This window comes from Bidens hawaiensis, unplaced genomic scaffold (genome assembly GCF_021521415.1).
Source record: "Bidens hawaiensis isolate Kalapana, Puna unplaced genomic scaffold, B.hawaiensis_p1.1 tig00003237_1, whole genome shotgun sequence".
Lineage (NCBI taxonomy): Eukaryota > Viridiplantae > Streptophyta > Magnoliopsida > Asterales > Asteraceae > Bidens > Bidens hawaiensis.
Window position 1 is genome coordinate 101,899 of NW_027491176.1, and position 19,662 is coordinate 121,560.

General features: G+C 34.2%; 1 protein-coding gene across 1 annotated transcript; it reads left to right on the top strand.

The window, feature by feature from the left end:
• Positions 1 to 12,752: 12,752 nt before the first annotated feature.
• LOC143622581 (uncharacterized) lies at positions 12,753 to 18,588 on the top strand. Its single transcript, XM_077093686.1, has 16 exons — positions 12,753 to 12,799; positions 12,907 to 12,923; positions 13,595 to 13,706; positions 13,783 to 13,880; positions 14,275 to 14,371; positions 14,454 to 14,543; positions 14,646 to 14,708; positions 15,261 to 15,335; positions 15,419 to 15,484; positions 15,570 to 15,647; positions 15,759 to 15,866; positions 15,952 to 16,029; positions 16,957 to 17,076; positions 17,182 to 17,225; positions 17,468 to 17,525; positions 18,384 to 18,588. The coding sequence occupies exons 1-16, from the start codon at positions 12,764 to 12,766 to the stop codon at positions 18,390 to 18,392; spliced, it is 1,149 nt and encodes a 382-aa protein (XP_076949801.1). The 5' UTR covers positions 12,753 to 12,763; the 3' UTR covers positions 18,393 to 18,588.
• Positions 18,589 to 19,662: the final 1,074 nt, after the last annotated feature.

Sequence of the window (19,662 nt, forward strand, 5' to 3'; positions counted from 1 at the left end):
ACTAAATGATATTAACAATAGTTGACCCACTTTCATTGACATTGGTTTCAAGTTATCCTAAATTATATCTTGAATGAAGTGTGGAAGGTTGAAATATAAATTTAAAAATAACCATAATTAACGTAAATAGCTAAAAATGTTGAGAACATGATTATGGATTAGATAGGTTTAGAAAGAATTAAATGGGTTATGGGTTATAAAATGGGTTAGATCGATAATAAAATGGGTCCTTCCATAGATATAATATTATTTTATTTTTGAATTATTATATTGCCAAGAAATTTTAAGAATACTTGGTATTTATGGAAATTAGTAACAGACCAATTAGAAAGATGTAATTTATCTAAAAACAAATGTTGTTTTAATAATATAAGTAGATTGAAATTATAAAAGAAGAATAGAATTAATTACGCCACAATATAAACCTCTAATCTAATTAATTGAGTTGTTTAATAATTTATTTTGTTTTACAATTATTAATTGTCAAGAAAACAGAGAAGTGATTAAGATAAATAGAAAGATTAAGATTAGACCAATAAGAAGAAAACATGTGGACACAAACTCAATTGATTTAATAGTATAGGTAAATTTGGTAATTCCTTTTGAATCAGAAAAGTAACGAATAATATTCAAATATACGGTCTCCTGGTTAGCCTCATAAATGTAAGAAATGTTACTTTATCCTAATTCAAAGGTTTGTCTTGATTTGTAGTGAATAAATTGAAGCAAATAGTTACTACATAATGTATTCAGATTACTATAAACATTGACATCTTTTTTAGCTCGGCGGAAATAAAACTGGTGGATGCTTATTGGGGAACACAAAAAAGGTGGGGAACCGACTCAAACGAGCTCTGAATTAACTCGTTCCAACAACATTGGAACCATCTCGTCGAACCTTAAAATATATATACACATAGGTTTTTTGCTAAACAATTTAGAAATTTGCTTTTCGGGTTTAGAGATTTTTTTATTTTATTATTTTTTTAAAAGGACAGTATCGTGACAAATTTCATGAATCGTCAAAAGTAGATACTTGTGCTCCATTATCCATATTCAAAGATACAAAGTAAATCATATGTAACATAACATATGACAGAATCAGAGAGATGAAGGTGGGCGTTGTATGATGAGGGATTCTTACAACGATCATTCGATTAAGATAAGCAACAAAGAAGAAGCGGGATAAAGAATAAAATCGTCAATAAAATGGTTTATGATTATCTAAAACATGAATACTTAGCCAAATTTCTTATATCTTAATCCTAGACATCATTAATACCAAAAAAAAATGTGAATAACTTTCAGCAAAATGTAGTATGGTATGGTTAGACATAGTGCAACATATGCTTCTCGTAAGGTGCGGTGCTTGTATGTTGTGATATGTATGAACAAGATGGAGTTGAACTAGAGTACAATATGAAAGTGAGGGAAATCGACTTCTTGTTTGACAAATATGTTGTTTTAAAGATTTATTATTATTTTGGTACATTCTACTGTGACGATCTTTCAACCACAAGTTGTAAACATGGACCCTTTGTAGTTTAGGGTATGTGTAGTGGAGGGGCTACAAAATGGGGCGTTTTGCATCATGTGACGCCTAGTCAGCAAAAAATAAATTTTTGTTTTTGGGGTGTAATGGTGTTGTAGCCTAATATATATATATTACACACACAACATATTAAATTAATAATATTCTCCACACCAAATCGCCGGACAAGAATTTGTCCCCCCCCCACCACAAAATCGCCCCTTTTGTAGCCCGGGGGGCGGTGTTCACCACAATATCGCCCCATTTTTCTTGTTTTGTCGTCCCACTACGCTTGGCCTTATAGGTCTTGCCAATGACCAAAAGATGGAACATCTTCTCAAAGACCACTGAATTATACATATGATTGTTTTTATCGTTTCAAATTCCAGTTTTAATCTGGTTCTATCCACTTTCTATCAGTTCAGCCTATTTCTTCTAAAAACCTTTGGATCCAAATCAGTTTGGGTAAACCTTGGCTTTGAATTTGTTGACCAAATTCGAATGATCATGGGTAACTTTTTATATGGATCCGGCCAAAGGCGAACAAAACCGTTTTCCCCCCAAACCAAACCAGTTTGGTCAAAGCCTGGTCAAAATCATTTTGACCCAAAGCGGTTCGGTTTGAAAACCGGTTTATGAGCAAGAGATGTTGACCTGGTCAAGGTCGGTTCGGTTTTGAACTGGTTTAAAACTGATTTTCCTGAAACTGGTCCAGTTTTTATCGTTTCGAATTCCAGTTTTAATCTGGTTCTATCCACTTTCTACCAGTTCAACCTATTTCTTTTGAAAACCTTTGGATCCAAATCGATTTTGGGTAAACCTTGGCTTTGATTTTGTTGACCAAATACGAATGATCGTGGGTAACTTCAGATATGGATCCGGGCATAATGGAACAAAACCGGCTTTTCTCAAATCAAACAGGTTTGGTCAAAGCCTGGTCAAAATCGGTTTGACCCAAACCGGTTCGGTTTAGAAACCAGTTTAGGAGCAAGAGATGTCGACCTGGTCAAGGTCGGTTCGGTTTAGAACCGGTTCAAAACTGATTTTCCTAAAACCAGTCCGGTTTTATAACCGGTTTGGTTGTTCAAAAGAGAAACCGGTACCGGTGGGCGGTGGTTTGGGTCGATTCATGAACTGGTTTAGGTGAAACTGGTTTGCTTGTTAAACTGGTTTGGGTCAGTTTGCCATGAAACCGGCCTCAAAACGGTTTTTTTGTACACCACTAGATCCGGGTTCATTACGTGTTGACATCAAGCCTGACTAGAGGTGCACAAAAAACCCGAACCCAGAATCGGACCAGAAAAATATATCCGGAACCAGGTTTTTTTACACTGCGGTTTTTAATACCGGAACCCGTACCCGACCCTACCTATAGCATACGAATAATGTATGCTTTTTAGTATCAAAACCTGTACTCGAAACCGAATCCGATTTGTACCCGATAATACCTGAAAACCAGAACCGGTTTCATGCCCGGAATCGGGTTGTTCCAATACCAAACCGGGTTTTTCTATTTCCCGACCTATAACCGTAATATCCCGAAGAATACCTTAAAAATACCCATAAAAAGTGCAACCTCTTAAAAATCCAATCTGTACTCGAAAAATACCCGAAAAAAACACGAAATATCTGAAAATTGGGTTTTTTTAATATTCGGAAATAGGATATTAAAATACCCGGTTCTATACCCGACCCGAACCCGATGAATATGGTATGGTTTTTAGAGACAGTAACCGACTAACCGGACCAAAACCCGACCCGGGTATTGCCAATACCCGATTTTTAATGCCAGATTATATCTGAACCCGTTTTCATACCGGAACCGTGTATTTAAAAACCCGATTTATGCACCCCTATGACAGATGTAGCTCAAGGTGGTTCACATGTGTAGACCCAAGACAAACCTAAGCCCAACTCACTGGTCCATGCTTGGTTCATTATTTTGTGGATCCCTCTCAATCATTTGGGCTCCTTTTATTGACTTAAGAATATGTGGTGGGAGTGGGCCACTACACATGATGATTGGACTACATGGGCTTACATAATATTACATGACAACTTCGGTTTGTTGTAGGGCTGTTCACGAGTCGAGCCATACCGAGCGAAAGCTTGCTTGTTGTTTGGCTCGTTTACAACCGAACCGAACAGCTGAAATTTGAACTGAGCGAAAACCGAAACGAGCCAAAATCGAATCAAACATTTTTCGATCGAACTTCTAGCGATTTCGAACATTATTTATTTCTTTTTCATTTTAAAATTTTCAATAAGAAACAAATTTGAAGGTTGTAAATAATACATTATAAATAAATTAGTAGTTTTTAGACGAACGTGTAATAGATTGTAAATTTTTATTAAAAATAAGTTTGAAGTGAGATATAATGATCATATAAACAAACTTTTAGTATTCCAAAAACTTGAAGCGAACAAATAAAACAATAAAATTGACGAAATATGAAAATTTTTAAAGGGGTAAAAAGAATTGTAAGCTTATATTTATGTGTTTTGTCTATATTTTTATATATTAGTTATATATAAATAAATTAAAAATATTCGAGCCGAACCGAACCGAGCAGACCTTTGCTCGTTGGTTGGCTCCTTTACAAATCGAACCGTGTAGAGCGGCTCGTTTTCAATCGAGCGGAAAAACGAGCAAGCATTTTCCAAGCAATTTTCGAGTGTGAAACAAGCGGTTTGGACGACCCTAGTTTGTTGGATTGTTTAGGGGTTAGCTTTATGGTTTAGACTTTATGGTTTATTTTTAGGGTTTATAGTATATAGTTTAGTGTTTAGTTTAACGTTTAGCCTTGTGACATTCGTAAATTTCGGGTCACTTTTGTTATGTAAACCCGACCCGTTTGTAACCCGAACGTTTCAAATATATAAAATATTGGATCTTGTCATTTAAAATATATAAAATATTGTTTTTTTTATATTATGCATTGTTTGACCATTTAAACATACCCATTTTTATGCAAACCATAAAAGAATCTTTATACCCAACCCTTCACTCCTTCCCTATATATACACACCCATCTTCTTCATTTTACTCTTGCTACATCTCCAAAAAACTCTCTCAAACTCCATAGATTCAAGGTTGTTATTTCTTATGTATTTTTGAAGTTACTAACTATAGTCTTTCATTCTAACTTGTTCATCTAACATTACTAACTCTTGAATATGGTGGTACAACATATATATAATACACACCCCTTGTTTCCTTTATTTGTTACTTAACCGACTTTGGTTGGTTAAGTTTCGAATGTCATAAGGCAAGGCTTCATGGAGGACTTCTTGTTCTTGATATATATTTACACACACATAACTTATTATACATATCACTTATGACTAACTTCTAACCCTTTAGTTTGTTCATCTTATTTACAAGTTCCATGGTGTGGGTTTGTATAAGACTAACCTCAGTTTAACCGAAACTAGTCCAAACCGGAAACCGAACTTTTGTTTACTAGTTTTGTTAAAATACTTGTTTAAACATGTTTATTGCTAGATTTGAGTTTCAAAAATCATTTTTACAAGTTCTTTGATATTAAGCATATGGAATCCATCTATGAACTCGTTGGGAGATGGAAACCGAACTAAACCGAAACTTTTGCTTAAAAGACTTGTAGTTAACTTTTTTTGTTGTAAAATTTAAGTTTTCTTCATTTATAAACCTATATACAAGTTCTATGATATTTGGGCATGTAGAAACCATCTATGAACTATTTGTGAGATGGAGACCGAACTATACCGACTTTTACTCGCTTAAGACACACAAGTGTGTTTTTAGTTATCAAGACTTGTATATTTCTTTAAAAAAATAGTTTACAAACTGATTTTAATTATTTTTCTTAAGTACTTGGAATAGTTGGATCCAACTTGATCTCATAACATAGTTTGGACCGACAAAACCGAACATTCGCTTAACGTGCGTTGTTAGTTCTAAACAATAGATCTACGTACTTGGTTAAGTGTTAGTATGTTTTAATGAGTTATCTCATAACAATTAATATTTTGGAAAGTTGACTTTGGGTTCGACCATTTGTCAAGACCCGAACCGACAACCCGAACACTCGTTAAAAACCCGTTTTAGTATCTTTAGCCTAATGGAACTTGCATTTTAGCATTTTCCCCACCTTATTACTTAACATTGGTTAAGTAAATATTAAGGTTAGATACTTTAACCCGGTTTAGAGCAAACTTACTTTTTTTAAAAAGGTTATTATTATAAATTCTTAAATAGTTACATTTTAAACCTTGAACTTTAATTGATTAGTTTTTGCAACAATTATTTTATTTAAAGATCTTCAAGACAACCTTTCTAAATCCAAGACTTTCTTTTATTTAGGCTTCATACGTTAAACTCGTCGCTCCGGCAAATCTCCAAATAATCAATCTTTCAAGTTTATTACTTGAACGTGAGTAACTTCATACCCCGTTTTCTATCTTTTATTTTGTGGGTGACATTTCAACTTATCTAAACTAAATGTTTTATACTTGGGTCTTAAACCACAAACGTTGTTGTATACCTTACTTGAATAATTGCTCGATTTGGTGTTCTATGCTTATTTGACTATGTGTTTATCGCTTTTGGATGGTGGAACTATAAATCCTAGACCATTTGGCAACCCCTCATGGCAAGGTGTCGTTAACGTAATGCAATTAATGATAACTATAAAATCCTAAACTATTTGGCAACCCCTTATAGTTGGGTGTCGCTAACTTGTTAGCGATAACTATTTATCCAAGTTTATAGCTATTATTTATGGTTTTGTATACTAGTTTTGTGGCTTTTCATACTATATATCTATTGTTCAAAGTTATGAATTGCTCACCAACCTTTGTGTTGATAAACTTTATTTTATGAAATGTTACAGGTTTGCATCTAGGTTGATTATGGAGTTCGGTGAAGAAAACATCACAAATAGCGTTAGGATATTAGCAAAAATGAACAATATTTGATTTGCTATATTTTGTTATATTTTGTTGTATTTGAGTTATGAATATTTGGTTATGTGACATTTTCGATGTTGTGAAATGAAATGAGTTTGTTAAATATTGTCGCTTTAAATAGTGTCATGCGCTTATGAGCAATCGTTGCACCCCGACATGTTCCGCCGCCTTTGGTCGGGGTGTGACAAGCCTAGACTATAACTTTAGAGTTCAGAAGTAGGGTTCGAGCTTAGCTTTAGGGTTTCTGGTTAAGATTCGACAAGTTGGTTCCGACGTCGGTGAAATCAATTCAATTGGAGTTTGTTTGAGTCGGTTCCCTATTTTTTTAGAGTTCACCAGTGAACCCACCCCCAGCGTTTTATAGAAAGTAATTAACTCATACAACTAATATTTTTAAGTGTTGCTTTGAAAATATATCATTGATCTTGTGCATAAAGTAATTAACTCCTTTGTGAGAAAAATAAAATAACTAATGGCTGTGAACATCTAATAAGCAAAAGATTGAAAACTAAGGGGTTGTATGTTTACATCTAAATGGAATCATTAAAAGGTGAACATCTTATTTGATTAGAGTTCAGACCGTTTGGCTTTAAAAGGAAAAACTTCTGAATGAGTAAAATTGGGATTGAATCGGTTAGCATGTGATTGATGCTGAATGGAAAAGAGAAGGATGTAAAGGACTATATTTTTCTTCATTATTCATATATTGGTTTTCTTAAAAAAAAAAACAAAAAAACAAAACAAAAATCAGTTAGCTTGTCTAGCTTAAACATAAAGTATCTACTAGAAGAGTGCCCGCGCGATGCAGCGGGTGTTTGAACATAGACTCTGGTAATCAGGTAACAATTATGGGAGTTCATGGTTCGGTTTGAAATCTTACAACCGTTTAAATCGGTTATCGGTTAGGTTAACGATTGGTTTTTTCTTTAACTTTCGGTTTCAATTTTCTACAGTTTAGTTACTATTTTCGATGACAAATAAGTTACTAATAGTTTGGCTCGCGTGTTTAACTTAAACCATTAAAGCCGGCCTTGAACACTCATATGTAACATGTTAATTTTTTTAATTGAAAAAAACTCCAACAATATTATCCTCAAATTAAAGAGAATAAAATACACGTTTTTATGGTGCAACCTTTTTAAAAAAACATTAACGTACGAAAACGTTATGTCGATTTAAAAATTATGGGGGAAAGTTGGTTTACTGACGGGACAAAATTGTAAGTATTCTTTCATTTAATAAAAATTTAGGGTGAAAATTTGTAATTATATTAGATGAATTGAAAGTTCACGTGTAAAATTATGCTTGAAAATCTATTTTGCCCTTCTTTATTATGCTTTGTAGTTGTATCATGTGTTGATTATGTTGTAAATTACTTAAAATTAAAACGTTTTAATTTGCCTCCTTTGGTATGTTATATATAGTATAGATAAGTGTTGAGGCTTCCAACAAGGTATCAACTTTTTCAACTAAACATGTATAACCTTTGTCATTATGTTTGTATCATCTAACCCCACCATTGTTAACAAAAAAAAATGGTTTGTGATGTTTATATCTTCTGACGACTTGATGAATTTGGTGCGAAAACAAGACACAACCTTAAATGTGTCATACAAATACAAACGGGCAAGCAATCAAAGTTTTCATCAAATGTGGTCGTGATGGTGCGAAAATAAGGGAGTAGCAATGTTTATTTGGCAACTAAATGACTATTATTGCCTGTTTCAATTGGAAGGATAATAATATTATAAAGAATACGATGGTTGGACGTTACAAGGCATCGTTATTCACCGCTTAACATTTAGGTAGCGTTTGGTATGCAGGAATGGAGGACGGAATGGAATGACCCATTGTGATGGAATGAAATATAGTGTGTTTGGTTGACCAAATGAATTGAATGACCCATTACCTAGTCCATTCCATTCCCTCTAAAATACCCCAATTTTATTCCATCCATACCCCATGTTTTTTTTTTCATTCCATTCCCTCCTTCACCCTACATAACCTCCACCACCCTCCCAACAACACCACCACCCAACATCAACACCCACCACCGCCGCCACTGCTACCAGCCACCACCATCGCCGTCCACCGCCGCCACCAACCATCACCATTGGTGGCGGCCACTCAGCACCGCCAGCCGCCCGCCGCATATATCAACCATCACCCCACCACCACACATGCCGCCCACCGTCACCGCTGCCCACCACCGCCGCCACTGCCACCAATCACCACCATCGGTGTCCTCCGCCACCTCCACAAATCATCGCCATCAGTGCCAGCCACCCACCACCTCCAGCCACCCGCCGCATCCATCAATCATCGCCCCACCATCACACATGCCGCCCACTGTCATCGCTGCCCACCACCACCTCCACTGTTACCGTTACCACCACCTCCACCGTTACCGCCACCGCTCCCACCGCCACCGCTCCCACCACCACCACTTCAGACCCTTACCTACCAACAATACAAAGTAATGATTCATTTCATTCACATGTGGTAACCAAACATTTCATTGGAATGGTAATAACCCATTCCATTCCTTTGTCCATTTCATTATCACGTCCATTCCATTCCGTCGTCCATTCCATTACCCCATACCAAACAGACCCTTAGAAGATCATCCAGCATTTAACACCCACTTCAGACTACTCCCATTCATGATCTAGGATTGCAATCCTAACAATTAAGAAAAAAAGAAAAAAAAGAGAAAATGACATTAAAGGGGCAAACCGATCGGTCCACCAATTGGGATTGCAATCCCTTCTTTTTCTTAATAATGGCCACGTGTCAGCATGTAACTGGATGTGCTTTTATTTTATTTTTTCTTTTTAATTCTCACCAATTAATTATATATACTTTTTGGTTTTTTTTATAACTTATTATATTTGACTTTTTAAAAAAATCTAAAAACACAGTCTTACTTAGTTTTTTTTTGTGAGCATTCCGGAATAAATTTCGTTAAAAATGGAGTTTGTTTAAAAAATCGTGTTTTTATATAAAATTTTAGTTTTAACCATTATTGAATTATTTAAAGTTTTTTATATTTAAAAAAATATAATTACTTAATTATATTTATAATGCCCTGCTTGGGTGCGCGCATATAATGTGTATATGTGTGAACCCTCAGGTGGGCTAAAGTGAAATTGCACTAATTTTGACGTTATTTTACTAATCTCGTGAAAATAACGTTAAAAGTGGCGGAAGGTTAATCAGGCATCATGTGGTAGCGTTGATAGCCGAAAGACAAGGGTACATGCACCAATCGGCCGGTGTCCCAATGGTTGAGTGTTACGTGCCTTATGTCCAAGGCTTGATGCAAAACTACCATCGAGCTGGGGGTCTCACCGGAAGCAACCTCTCTATTCCTACGGGGTAGAGGTAAGGCTGTCTACATCTTACCCTCCTCAGACCCTACCATAGCTTTGCTATTGGTGGGATATACTGAGTACGAGGATGATGATGACTTAATTATATTTATATAGTTAATCAAAACTAATTATAAATTGAATCTATACTATATAATAAACAAAGCTTTCTAAGTGCCACATGTCATCACCATGGTGATCCTTACAAAATTTCCCCCCTCTCTCTCATATTAATTATATTTCTCTTTTTAATATTTTATTTTCAATTTTTAATAATTCCATCCAAATTTAAAAGAATTAAACCATCATAAATATGTTAATTTGTTTAATATAAAATATATTGCATTAGTTGTTAATATTAGATTTTTATAAGTAATAAATACGAAACGGGTGAGTTTCTTTAACTGGTTAAAGTATTAAACATTGTTCATGTCAAAGCAATTTAAGATTAGAATGAGTTTTGGTCCACGAGTTGGTTTAAAAAAGTAGTCATTCACAACTAAGTTTTGATATAGAAAATAACAAATAAATAATTTATGATTTATGAATTTACTCATCAATGCTGGCCCAGTCGTCCATGCCCAATCCCAATGGACAAACCTTAGCCCCTAACTCTATAATCCACCCTACCCAGTCCCTGAAAGCCCTCCCGGGGGCCTAGCCCTTCGAGTCTTAAGCGGCTTTCATCGTTGACGAACACCTGCGCTAATAAGACAAAGAGGGAGTCTTTGCTCCTGCTTTCTTTGTGTTCTTCACCGGCGCTCGCCGGATGTATCACTCATCCCGCTCCTAAGGTAAGGAGTCTTCTATCTTTACGGGAAGGATTAGAATCGCTCGGGAATTCCTTGATAACAACTTTTTATTTCCAAATTGCGTAATGTGTAATTATTTTATCGTATAATATATCTTTATATATGTGATACATTTTTTTTGTATTTCACATTATACTATTATTTAAAAAAATTACTTATTCTAACCCGTGTGCTACACGGGTAAGTAACCTAGTTTATTTAATAAAAAAAGGCTGAGATTGGGTTGTAATGGGAATAAACGATTGAAGTTGGTTAAATTTTGTAGATTGAAGAGAGAGAAATTAATTTTATAATGTGAGATTGAGATTGTGAGATTATTGATGGGGATAGTCTCAAGTCTTCAACACACGAATTCGATAAAATGCTTCAAGTTTCAACTTCACTTTTCATGGTTTTATGCCACAGCTCACGACCTGAGCCAAGCCGGACGAATGCTTGCTCGTTGCTTGACTCATTTACAACCGAATTGGACAACTGGAATTCGAAACAAGCCAAAATCGAATCAACATTTTTCGATTAAACATCGTGCGATTTTTGAACATTATTTTATTTCTTTTTCAATATAAAAATTTCAATTAAAAACAAGTTTGAAGGTTGTATATAATATATTTTGTAAACAAATTAGTAGTTTTTAGACAAACATGTAATGAGTTGTAAATTTTTATTAAAAAAGTTTGAAGTGAGATATAATAACCATTAAACAAACCTATAGTATTTTGAAAACTTGAAGTGAACAAATATAACTATAAAATTAATGGAATAGGAAAAAATTTAAATGGGTTAAAAAATTGCATTATTGTCTATCTATTTATAGATTTGTTTCTGTGTAATTATATATTAAATAAATTAAAAATATTCGAACCGAACCAAACCAAGTAGACCTTTGCGCGTTACTTGGCTCATTAACAAGCCGAATCGAGCTGAACGATTTGTTTACATTCGAGCGAACAGTTTTCGAGCAATTCTCAAACGAGTGGAGTGGACGGCCCTAGCTGCAAAACCGCTAAAAGATACTGAAATTGAAAAGAAGTTTGGTTTTATAAAATGTTTGAAATGTAAAAAAGGCAACGTAACTTTAAAGCCCCTCTTTAAACAACGGCTTTGTTTATTCACACACCCTTTGACTTATTCACACACCCTTGGAACACATACGATCGTATGGGTCCTATACGATCGTATAGGACTACAACTTTTGTCAGATTCTCGCATGCTTTGTCTGCTGTCCAGGAACATTCCATACGATAGTATGGATACTATACGATCGTATGACTTGTTTTTTTTTGTTTTTTTTAACAATTTGCAACTTTTTAAATAAGTTTTATGTATTTGTTACAAACATATATATTATATTTGCAAATTCAGTATGGCATATCAACATAAAGTTTTATAATGTATAACTAGTTGTTTGTCATGTTCGTTCGGCGCGAAACACATATATTTAGAGGAAAAAATATGTAGTATAAACCCAATTTGCTAGATGAATACTATACCAATTCATACACAACATTCTTGGTGTAACGTTTTTGATATGATAAATAAATAGAATAACAAGATACAAAGAAGCAAAATAAAATACCAAATAACATCATAACTAAACTTCAAACAAACATCCCTAATACATTAAAAAGAAATATCCCAAAAAATAATACAAGTCTTATATGATCATGTTTGGTTTTAACATGCACGGTTAAGTCATTCAATTTTTGTTTGATCTTTTTGCTTTTTTTTTTGTTTTCATACGATCGTATGGGAGGCATACTATCGTATGGCTCCCAGTTAAACTCCGTACACTGCGCCTACAAGTGTACTTTTTTGTTTTTTTATTTCATACGATCGTATAAGACCTATACGATCGTACAAAGAGGGTGTGAGTTTTTAGAAGGTAACAACTACTATTCACATTTTTCCGTGAAATCAATTCAATTCAATTCAATTCAATTCAATTCAATTTTCAAACTCTCAAAACCGTTTTATCTTTAATTTAATTCTTTACCACATACAAAAACCAACCACCGCCGATCTATCAACGTCCGCCACCGTCACTACCACAGTCACTCTATCTGCATTCCGGCAACACTTAGAATCCTCACATCTCAACAATGACATCAGACGACACTGCAAATTTCGATCTCAGAGTACTCATAATCTCATCATTTAAATCCAATTTCATATTCATTTGTTAAATTGATACTAATTTAACTTTTTTCTGTGCTTCTGTTTGCTCGATCTGTAACCTACACAGTCCAGCTACGGATCTAGGTAAGTTTCATCGTATTTACCTAATTAATTTGTTACCAGTGGCAAACGGGTCGATTCATTAAATGGTTGCTTTGGTTCGGGTCGGGTCAAAATGGGCTATTTTGGTTCGGTTCTAAACGGGTTCGGGTTGAAATGGGTCGGTTAAAAAAGGGTTCTTTTTGTTCTGGTCGATTCAGAAAGGGTTATTTTGGTTCGGGTCGAAATGGGTCGGTCAAAAAGGGTTATTTTGGTTCGGAACGAAGTGGGTCGATTAAAAAAAGGTTATTTTGGTTCGGGTAGAAACGGGTTGGTTAAAGGGTTACTTTGGTTTGGGTCGAGATGCGTTGGTTCAAAAAAGTGTTATTTTGGTTCGGGTTGGGACGGGTTCCGGCCGAAATGGGTCGGTTTAAGAAAGGGTTATGTTGGTTCGGGTTGAGATGGGTCATTTTAAAAAAAGGGTTATTTTGGTTTGGGGCCGTTTTAAAATAGGGTGATTTTGGTTTGGGTTGAAATGGGTCGGTTTAAAAGAAGGGTTATTTTGGTTCGGGTTGAAATGGGTCGATTCAAAAAGGGTTTTTTGGGTCCGGTCAGAACCGGGTTTTGGGTCGGAACGGTATTGCATCATTGTTATTTTACCTAATTTGCTACGAATGTCACAATTGATAAGATTACCGTACGATTTTGTGTTGCAGTGAGTACACATTTGCTGATGTAGGAAATTTGGATCACTGTACAAAGTATTTGAACCAGACGCTAGTCACATTCGGATTTCCGGCTTCTCTGGATCTGTTTGCAACTGATCCGGTTGGTGTATTTCGGTTTTGTGTATGATTTTGTTGTTTTGAGTTAGGCATTTAAGTGTATTTATTGTTTGTTTTAGGTTTCGATTGCACGGACTTGCAATTGTATATACTCGCTGTTGCAGCAACGGCAACGAGATATTGAGTTTAGAGAATCTACTAATGATCAGAGGCAACGGTAAGCTTCTTATTGCTGGAAGTATTTAAGTTTACATGTGACATTTGGTTAGTTAAGTATCACATTGTAGAATTCGTGTGAAGTTTCAATTTGGGAAGTGAATCTTTAAAGCCCTAAATTTAAGCGGAGATAAATTTATCCAAGTTTTAGATCATACACTTGTCATTATCATGTAAACTGACATAGGATTAGTAGATATAGTTGTAATTGACTAATTGTCATGGTCATGTATTAACTATTGTTATATTGCCAAATGAGGCGTTTAATATCTCTCGAACTGCGTTAGGTATAATATCAACCATCAAGCTTTTTAGTCACATTGGTAGCTTATACCGAACTGTAACAATGTCATAACTTTTTAGTCAACTGTGATAAGTTATGGATTTTCCTGCAGACTTTCATCAGACATATCAAGATTAGAGGCTAAAGTAGAGAGGCTGGAGTCACAATTGTCAGCTAAAGATAGGGAAATAGCAACTATTACCCGCACGGTAATGCACGCGTGTGTGTGTATGTGTGCATATTGATATTGGTTTGTATTCTTACATGTTTGCTTACATTTCTTATGATTAGGAAGCGAAAGCAAAAGCCAGTCTAAAGGCCCAAATTGAGAAGTTGCAGCAGGAAAGAGATGAATATCAAAAGATGGTTATTGGAAATCAGGTATGGTTTTTACTTTTTTATACCTTTTTTTTTGTATATTGTCATCTTGTTTTGTTTCTTTTGTAAATAACTCACCATCTTCATCATGTCATTTTGTAAAAGCAAGTTAGAACTCAACAAATACACGAGATGAAGAAAAAAGAAAAAGAGTACATTAAGTTGCAGGTATGATGATCTCTTAATGCATTTAAATATATTATTTGTCATTTATATAGATGTATATAGATGTTCGTGCTTGTTAATTAAGAAAATGAATATGTTTGTTTCCGTTTTTTTTTTGTAAATAGTATAAACGAACGATTTACAAACGTACATAAACAAACATAACTATTGATCAATGAATATAAATGGACATAACTGAGCAAACACCAATTAAAATAAGATTTAAACTTTAATATATAAAGGAATGAACTTAATCGAACTACACCAACAAACGTAAAAGGTAAAACAAACATAGAAAATTCACAAACATTAATGAACGACCTAGACATGTGTTCATGTTGGGGCCTATTGAATAATTTTGATGGATTTGGTCATTTCACTGATTCGTACTAAATAGCGAGCTAATGAATAATGCTCGGTTGTTTAACTAAACGAACAATTTTTTTTTTGTTCATGTTCGTTCATTTACTAAATAAATGAGCATAAACGAACTTTCTGTTGAACGGTTAACTGAACGTTCGAGTCGTTTACATGCCTAATCATCTTTCTTTGCAGGAACGACTAAATCAAGTTATGATGGAGAAAAAGAAGGAATCTAGATCAGGCATGGAAATTATGAATTTACTTCAGGTAATGTTTCAGTGTTCAAATAATTTTGCAGATTTATGAATTGAAATTATTAATTTCTTACTATAAGTTATTTTTAACGACAGAAAGAAGGGCGACAACGTGGGACATGGAATGGGAAGAAGGCTGACAACGATTTCTATAAAAAGATTGTATGTTATAACTTATAAAGCTCTTTTTCTTGCTTCAATACACACACACACACACACGTCATCATATGTTTATATGCTGTTTTAGGTGGATGCATACGAGGCAAAAAATCAAGAATTGGTTACCGAGAATTCTGATTTAAGAGCATTATTACGATCAATGCAGGTATGTTATCATTCTTATTATATTGTAAAAATATAATAATATACATTTGTAACTTAATGAGAAACTAGTATAATGTTTTACACATCTTTTACATATATAATGGTTTTGTAGGTGGATATGAGGGAATTTCTGAATGCACCAAATGGTTCATCCAAACACTCTTCCCCGGTCAACGAAAGGGATATTGACCCGTCTCAGTCCCCATTGGGCGGTAGGACGGTATGAGTTGATACATTAACAAGTTTTATGTTGCAAGGTATTTAGTATATACGGTAAGTATAAACTGAAAGTTTGTTAATATCAGGATGTGTTTGACTTACCGTTTCATATGGGTAGAGATCAAATAGAAGCGTTTCTTCGAAACAAGGTGGCTTCAATAAAGGTAGTATATTATATGTTATTTATATTGTTAACTTTTTATATACAATTTTATATATGTATATATAGAGGGGCTGGACTTTGGATCTCTTTAAAACTCCAAAAAGTTCAGAACTTCAAAAACTTCTTACAACAAATCATTTTATTTACTTATTTTGTATATTTAACTTTTTAACATTACATGAGGGTAGTTTTGTGATTTTGTATATGCAGTTTATTTATTATATGTACTCACAAGGTTACATATATGCAATAACCAAATTACATATGATAAATGAAAAAACCACGCTCAAATAATATTAAATATATAACATAAATAAATAAATAAAGTGATTGGTTAAGAGTTCTTAAATTGTTTAACGTAATACATAACTTACATAAATTTTAGTTATTTTTATAATAGTTTTAAATATAATAGTTATTATGTAAATATATAGTCAATATATAAAATAAAAATCATATATAACATGCTAGTTAGGCTAGTAAACCTATTTAAGCTCGAGATGCTCGGGCTCGATTATTAAATGAGCTTACTGGTAGGCTCAAGCTCAGTTGGATTTGAGTCCTAACGAGTCCATTTAGAGTAGCTCATGATCGGCTTGGCTCGATTACACCCCTAGGAGAGGTGCTAAAACAAACGGGTTGGGTAATGGGTCAAAATGGGTTCGGGTCAAAACTGTGACTTTATGCTCGGGTTGAAACAGGGCAGCTCTCATATGCTGACTTGGCAACACTTTTTGTCTACCTTTTTGTATGTTTATAATCAATAAAGCATTAAATATTAATACAAAAATGAAATTCTTAATAATAATACCATGATTTGTATTTGAGTCACATGTGCTGAATTTTGAGTTTTGACCCATTATATACAACATGGATTGACCCGTTTCGTATAAACAACGTTTAAATTTCTTTAAGTTGCACCGTGAAGGAACGCATGGGTCAGCTACAAGATGCACAAAAAGAAGCCGAAGTAACTTCTGAAGCAACTGAAAGAGAGCTAGAGTTAGAAGCTCAACTTGTTGAAGCAAGAAGTATTATTCAAGAACAGGTATTTTCAACATATATTATATAAATATAATACTTCTTATTTCTTATAAGACTAATTAATATTATAATGATGATTGAAGACAACTATATTGTATTCTCTTTGCAGGCATCTATCATGTCTAAACACCTTGCAAAGTCTGAGAAACCGAGGTAATTCTTTACAAACGAGCAAAACGGGTTTGGTCAACCACTGAATTCGGTTCGGTTTTTGGTTTCAGCTGTCAGAATCTTGAAACTGAATAAATCGAACCGATGAACACCTTTATAAATAACAAATGTGTCAAATATAATCATTATTTTGAATAATATACTTCGGGCTAAAAAATAAACTTTGGTTTGACTCATTGTTAGCGTTTGACTTTTTAACGATAAATGGTTCAAACTTTGTGCAGGAGGTTGAGTGGTCATTTAAATGCTGAAAGGGACTCCATCATATCATCAGCTGCTGAGGTAAACGTTTCTAAAGTAATTGTTTCTTGAAAATAAAAGAATGTGATTTTGTTAATTGCTTTAATCTTTTAGCAGAAGTAGGAAAAAAGAAAATACTCTGATTCTGTAATCGTGAAACATTAAACCGAAATGAAACTTAAAAAAACAAGCTTATGGGAATATAGGTCTTAATTTTGATTCGTTTATCTATAAATGATTGATACTGGTTATGTTTTAAACTAAATGGGCCAAAGCTAAACGATATAGTTACAAGTCCATTTCATGTATAATTTTATACCCATGAAAACTTAGGTAATATCATATATACCCAATTGAAAAATAATAAATGAGCCGAGCTCGAGCCTGGGTCAGCTCGGCTCGTGGCTCGGTTTATGCTCGACTCGTTAGCTCGGCTCGTTGCCTTGTTTAGGTTAAATCCTAAATTTTAATATCTATATATAATAATATCATACCAAGAAATAAATAAATAAAAATTATACATAGATTATGTCACTCGATACCTAAAACCTTATAAAAGAATAACGAAAATAAAACAAATAAATTTATAAATTTCCTAGTTTATAAATTTTATATAATATGTATGTTAAATTTATATTTTTTTGTACTTTATATATCAAAATTTGTAAAATATAAAATAAAAAATTAAAGGAGTCCGGCTCGACGAGCTCGAGCTCGGCTCGAGATTTATACGAGCCGAGCTTGAGCTCGATTTTTCAGCTCAATAAAGAAAACGAGCCGAGCTCGAGCCAGCTCGATTAAGTTCGAGCTCGAGCTCGAGCACACTCTGGCTCGACTCGGCTCGTTTACAGCCCTAGGTATCGCGATGTTAGTTACTTACCTAATTGTTTGTACTTTCAGGGTGTATGATTCATGCGAAGCTACTTCGTCCAAGTCGGGTTTGGTTTTATGTTCTAGCATGTGTTGTGCAGTAGTAGTAATTCATGTCACCGGTCTTTTGACATCCTATCATATTTATATAGCTAGTCTTAAGTATGTGCTACAATCATGAACCAACGATTAGTCGTGAGTTAGCGATAGTTATAGTATCGCGTGAATGTGATTCATTTAATCTTTTGTTCATTCATTGCAACTTTATTTATCTTCATGTACTTTGTTAACTGAACTCATCTCTCTCTCTCTCCCTCTATCTCTAGACCATGATTAATGTCTCAAGTATACGTGGCAAAATGGTTGAGCTCGATTAAGTTCAAGCTTGGCGTATTTAACTCAAGACAAAGTATGGGTGAGTTATATGTCTGAAGGTAACATTGGTAGTCATAAAGTTTTCTTAGTTCGAGCTTGGCTTGCTAATTATTTTATTGATTGTTTATTAGTATTTATACTTTGGTAAATATATAACTATTTAAATATACAAATTTAATTTTAAACTTATATATAGTTTTTTTTGTCGAACGATGAACGAAATTTTTTTTTTATAAAATAAACGTGCCAGTCAAGGAGCTTCCCTCAAGCGATTACAACCATCAACCAAGAACGAACATCCTAAATGAAACTTCCAACTTATTCTTACTTGAAAGGAAACCCGACACTTTTATTCTCCGTTATATAACTTGGCCGACTTGTGATAAAATACTAAATTATTTCTTGATTTCTAAATTACCGTATCGTGACTAAATAAATGGCGTTGATCCCTTTCGCCTTGGTCTTTGAAAGACCAGAAAAATTATACTAACTCCAACAAATCTCTCGTGCAAAAAGCATAAACAAGAGGGACTTTACACCATTGTGAAGTTACCGAGCATGTTGCCTGGGAAAAATTACAAGAAACAAAGTCACGCTTCACCGACTCCTCATGAGCGCCACATATTGGGCAAAGTTTGCTTGAAGCCACCATAACGTTCCTCTTTGCCAATGCTAGTAAAGAAGGTATCATCTCCAATTCTACCCTCCACACGAGAATACCAACCTTCTTAGACACCCAATTGCTCCACTCAAACACGAACTCGGGACATCCCCAAGGTCTTTAAGCAACTCTTACGTAATGTATATTTTTAATATCAAATCAAACCAATTATATTTATATAAAATAAAAAAAAAAACTATTCAAGCTTGTAAGCCTGAACGGTCTTGGTATATAAAGCTCAAGATTGTTTATAGACAAGCTATAATAACGCTC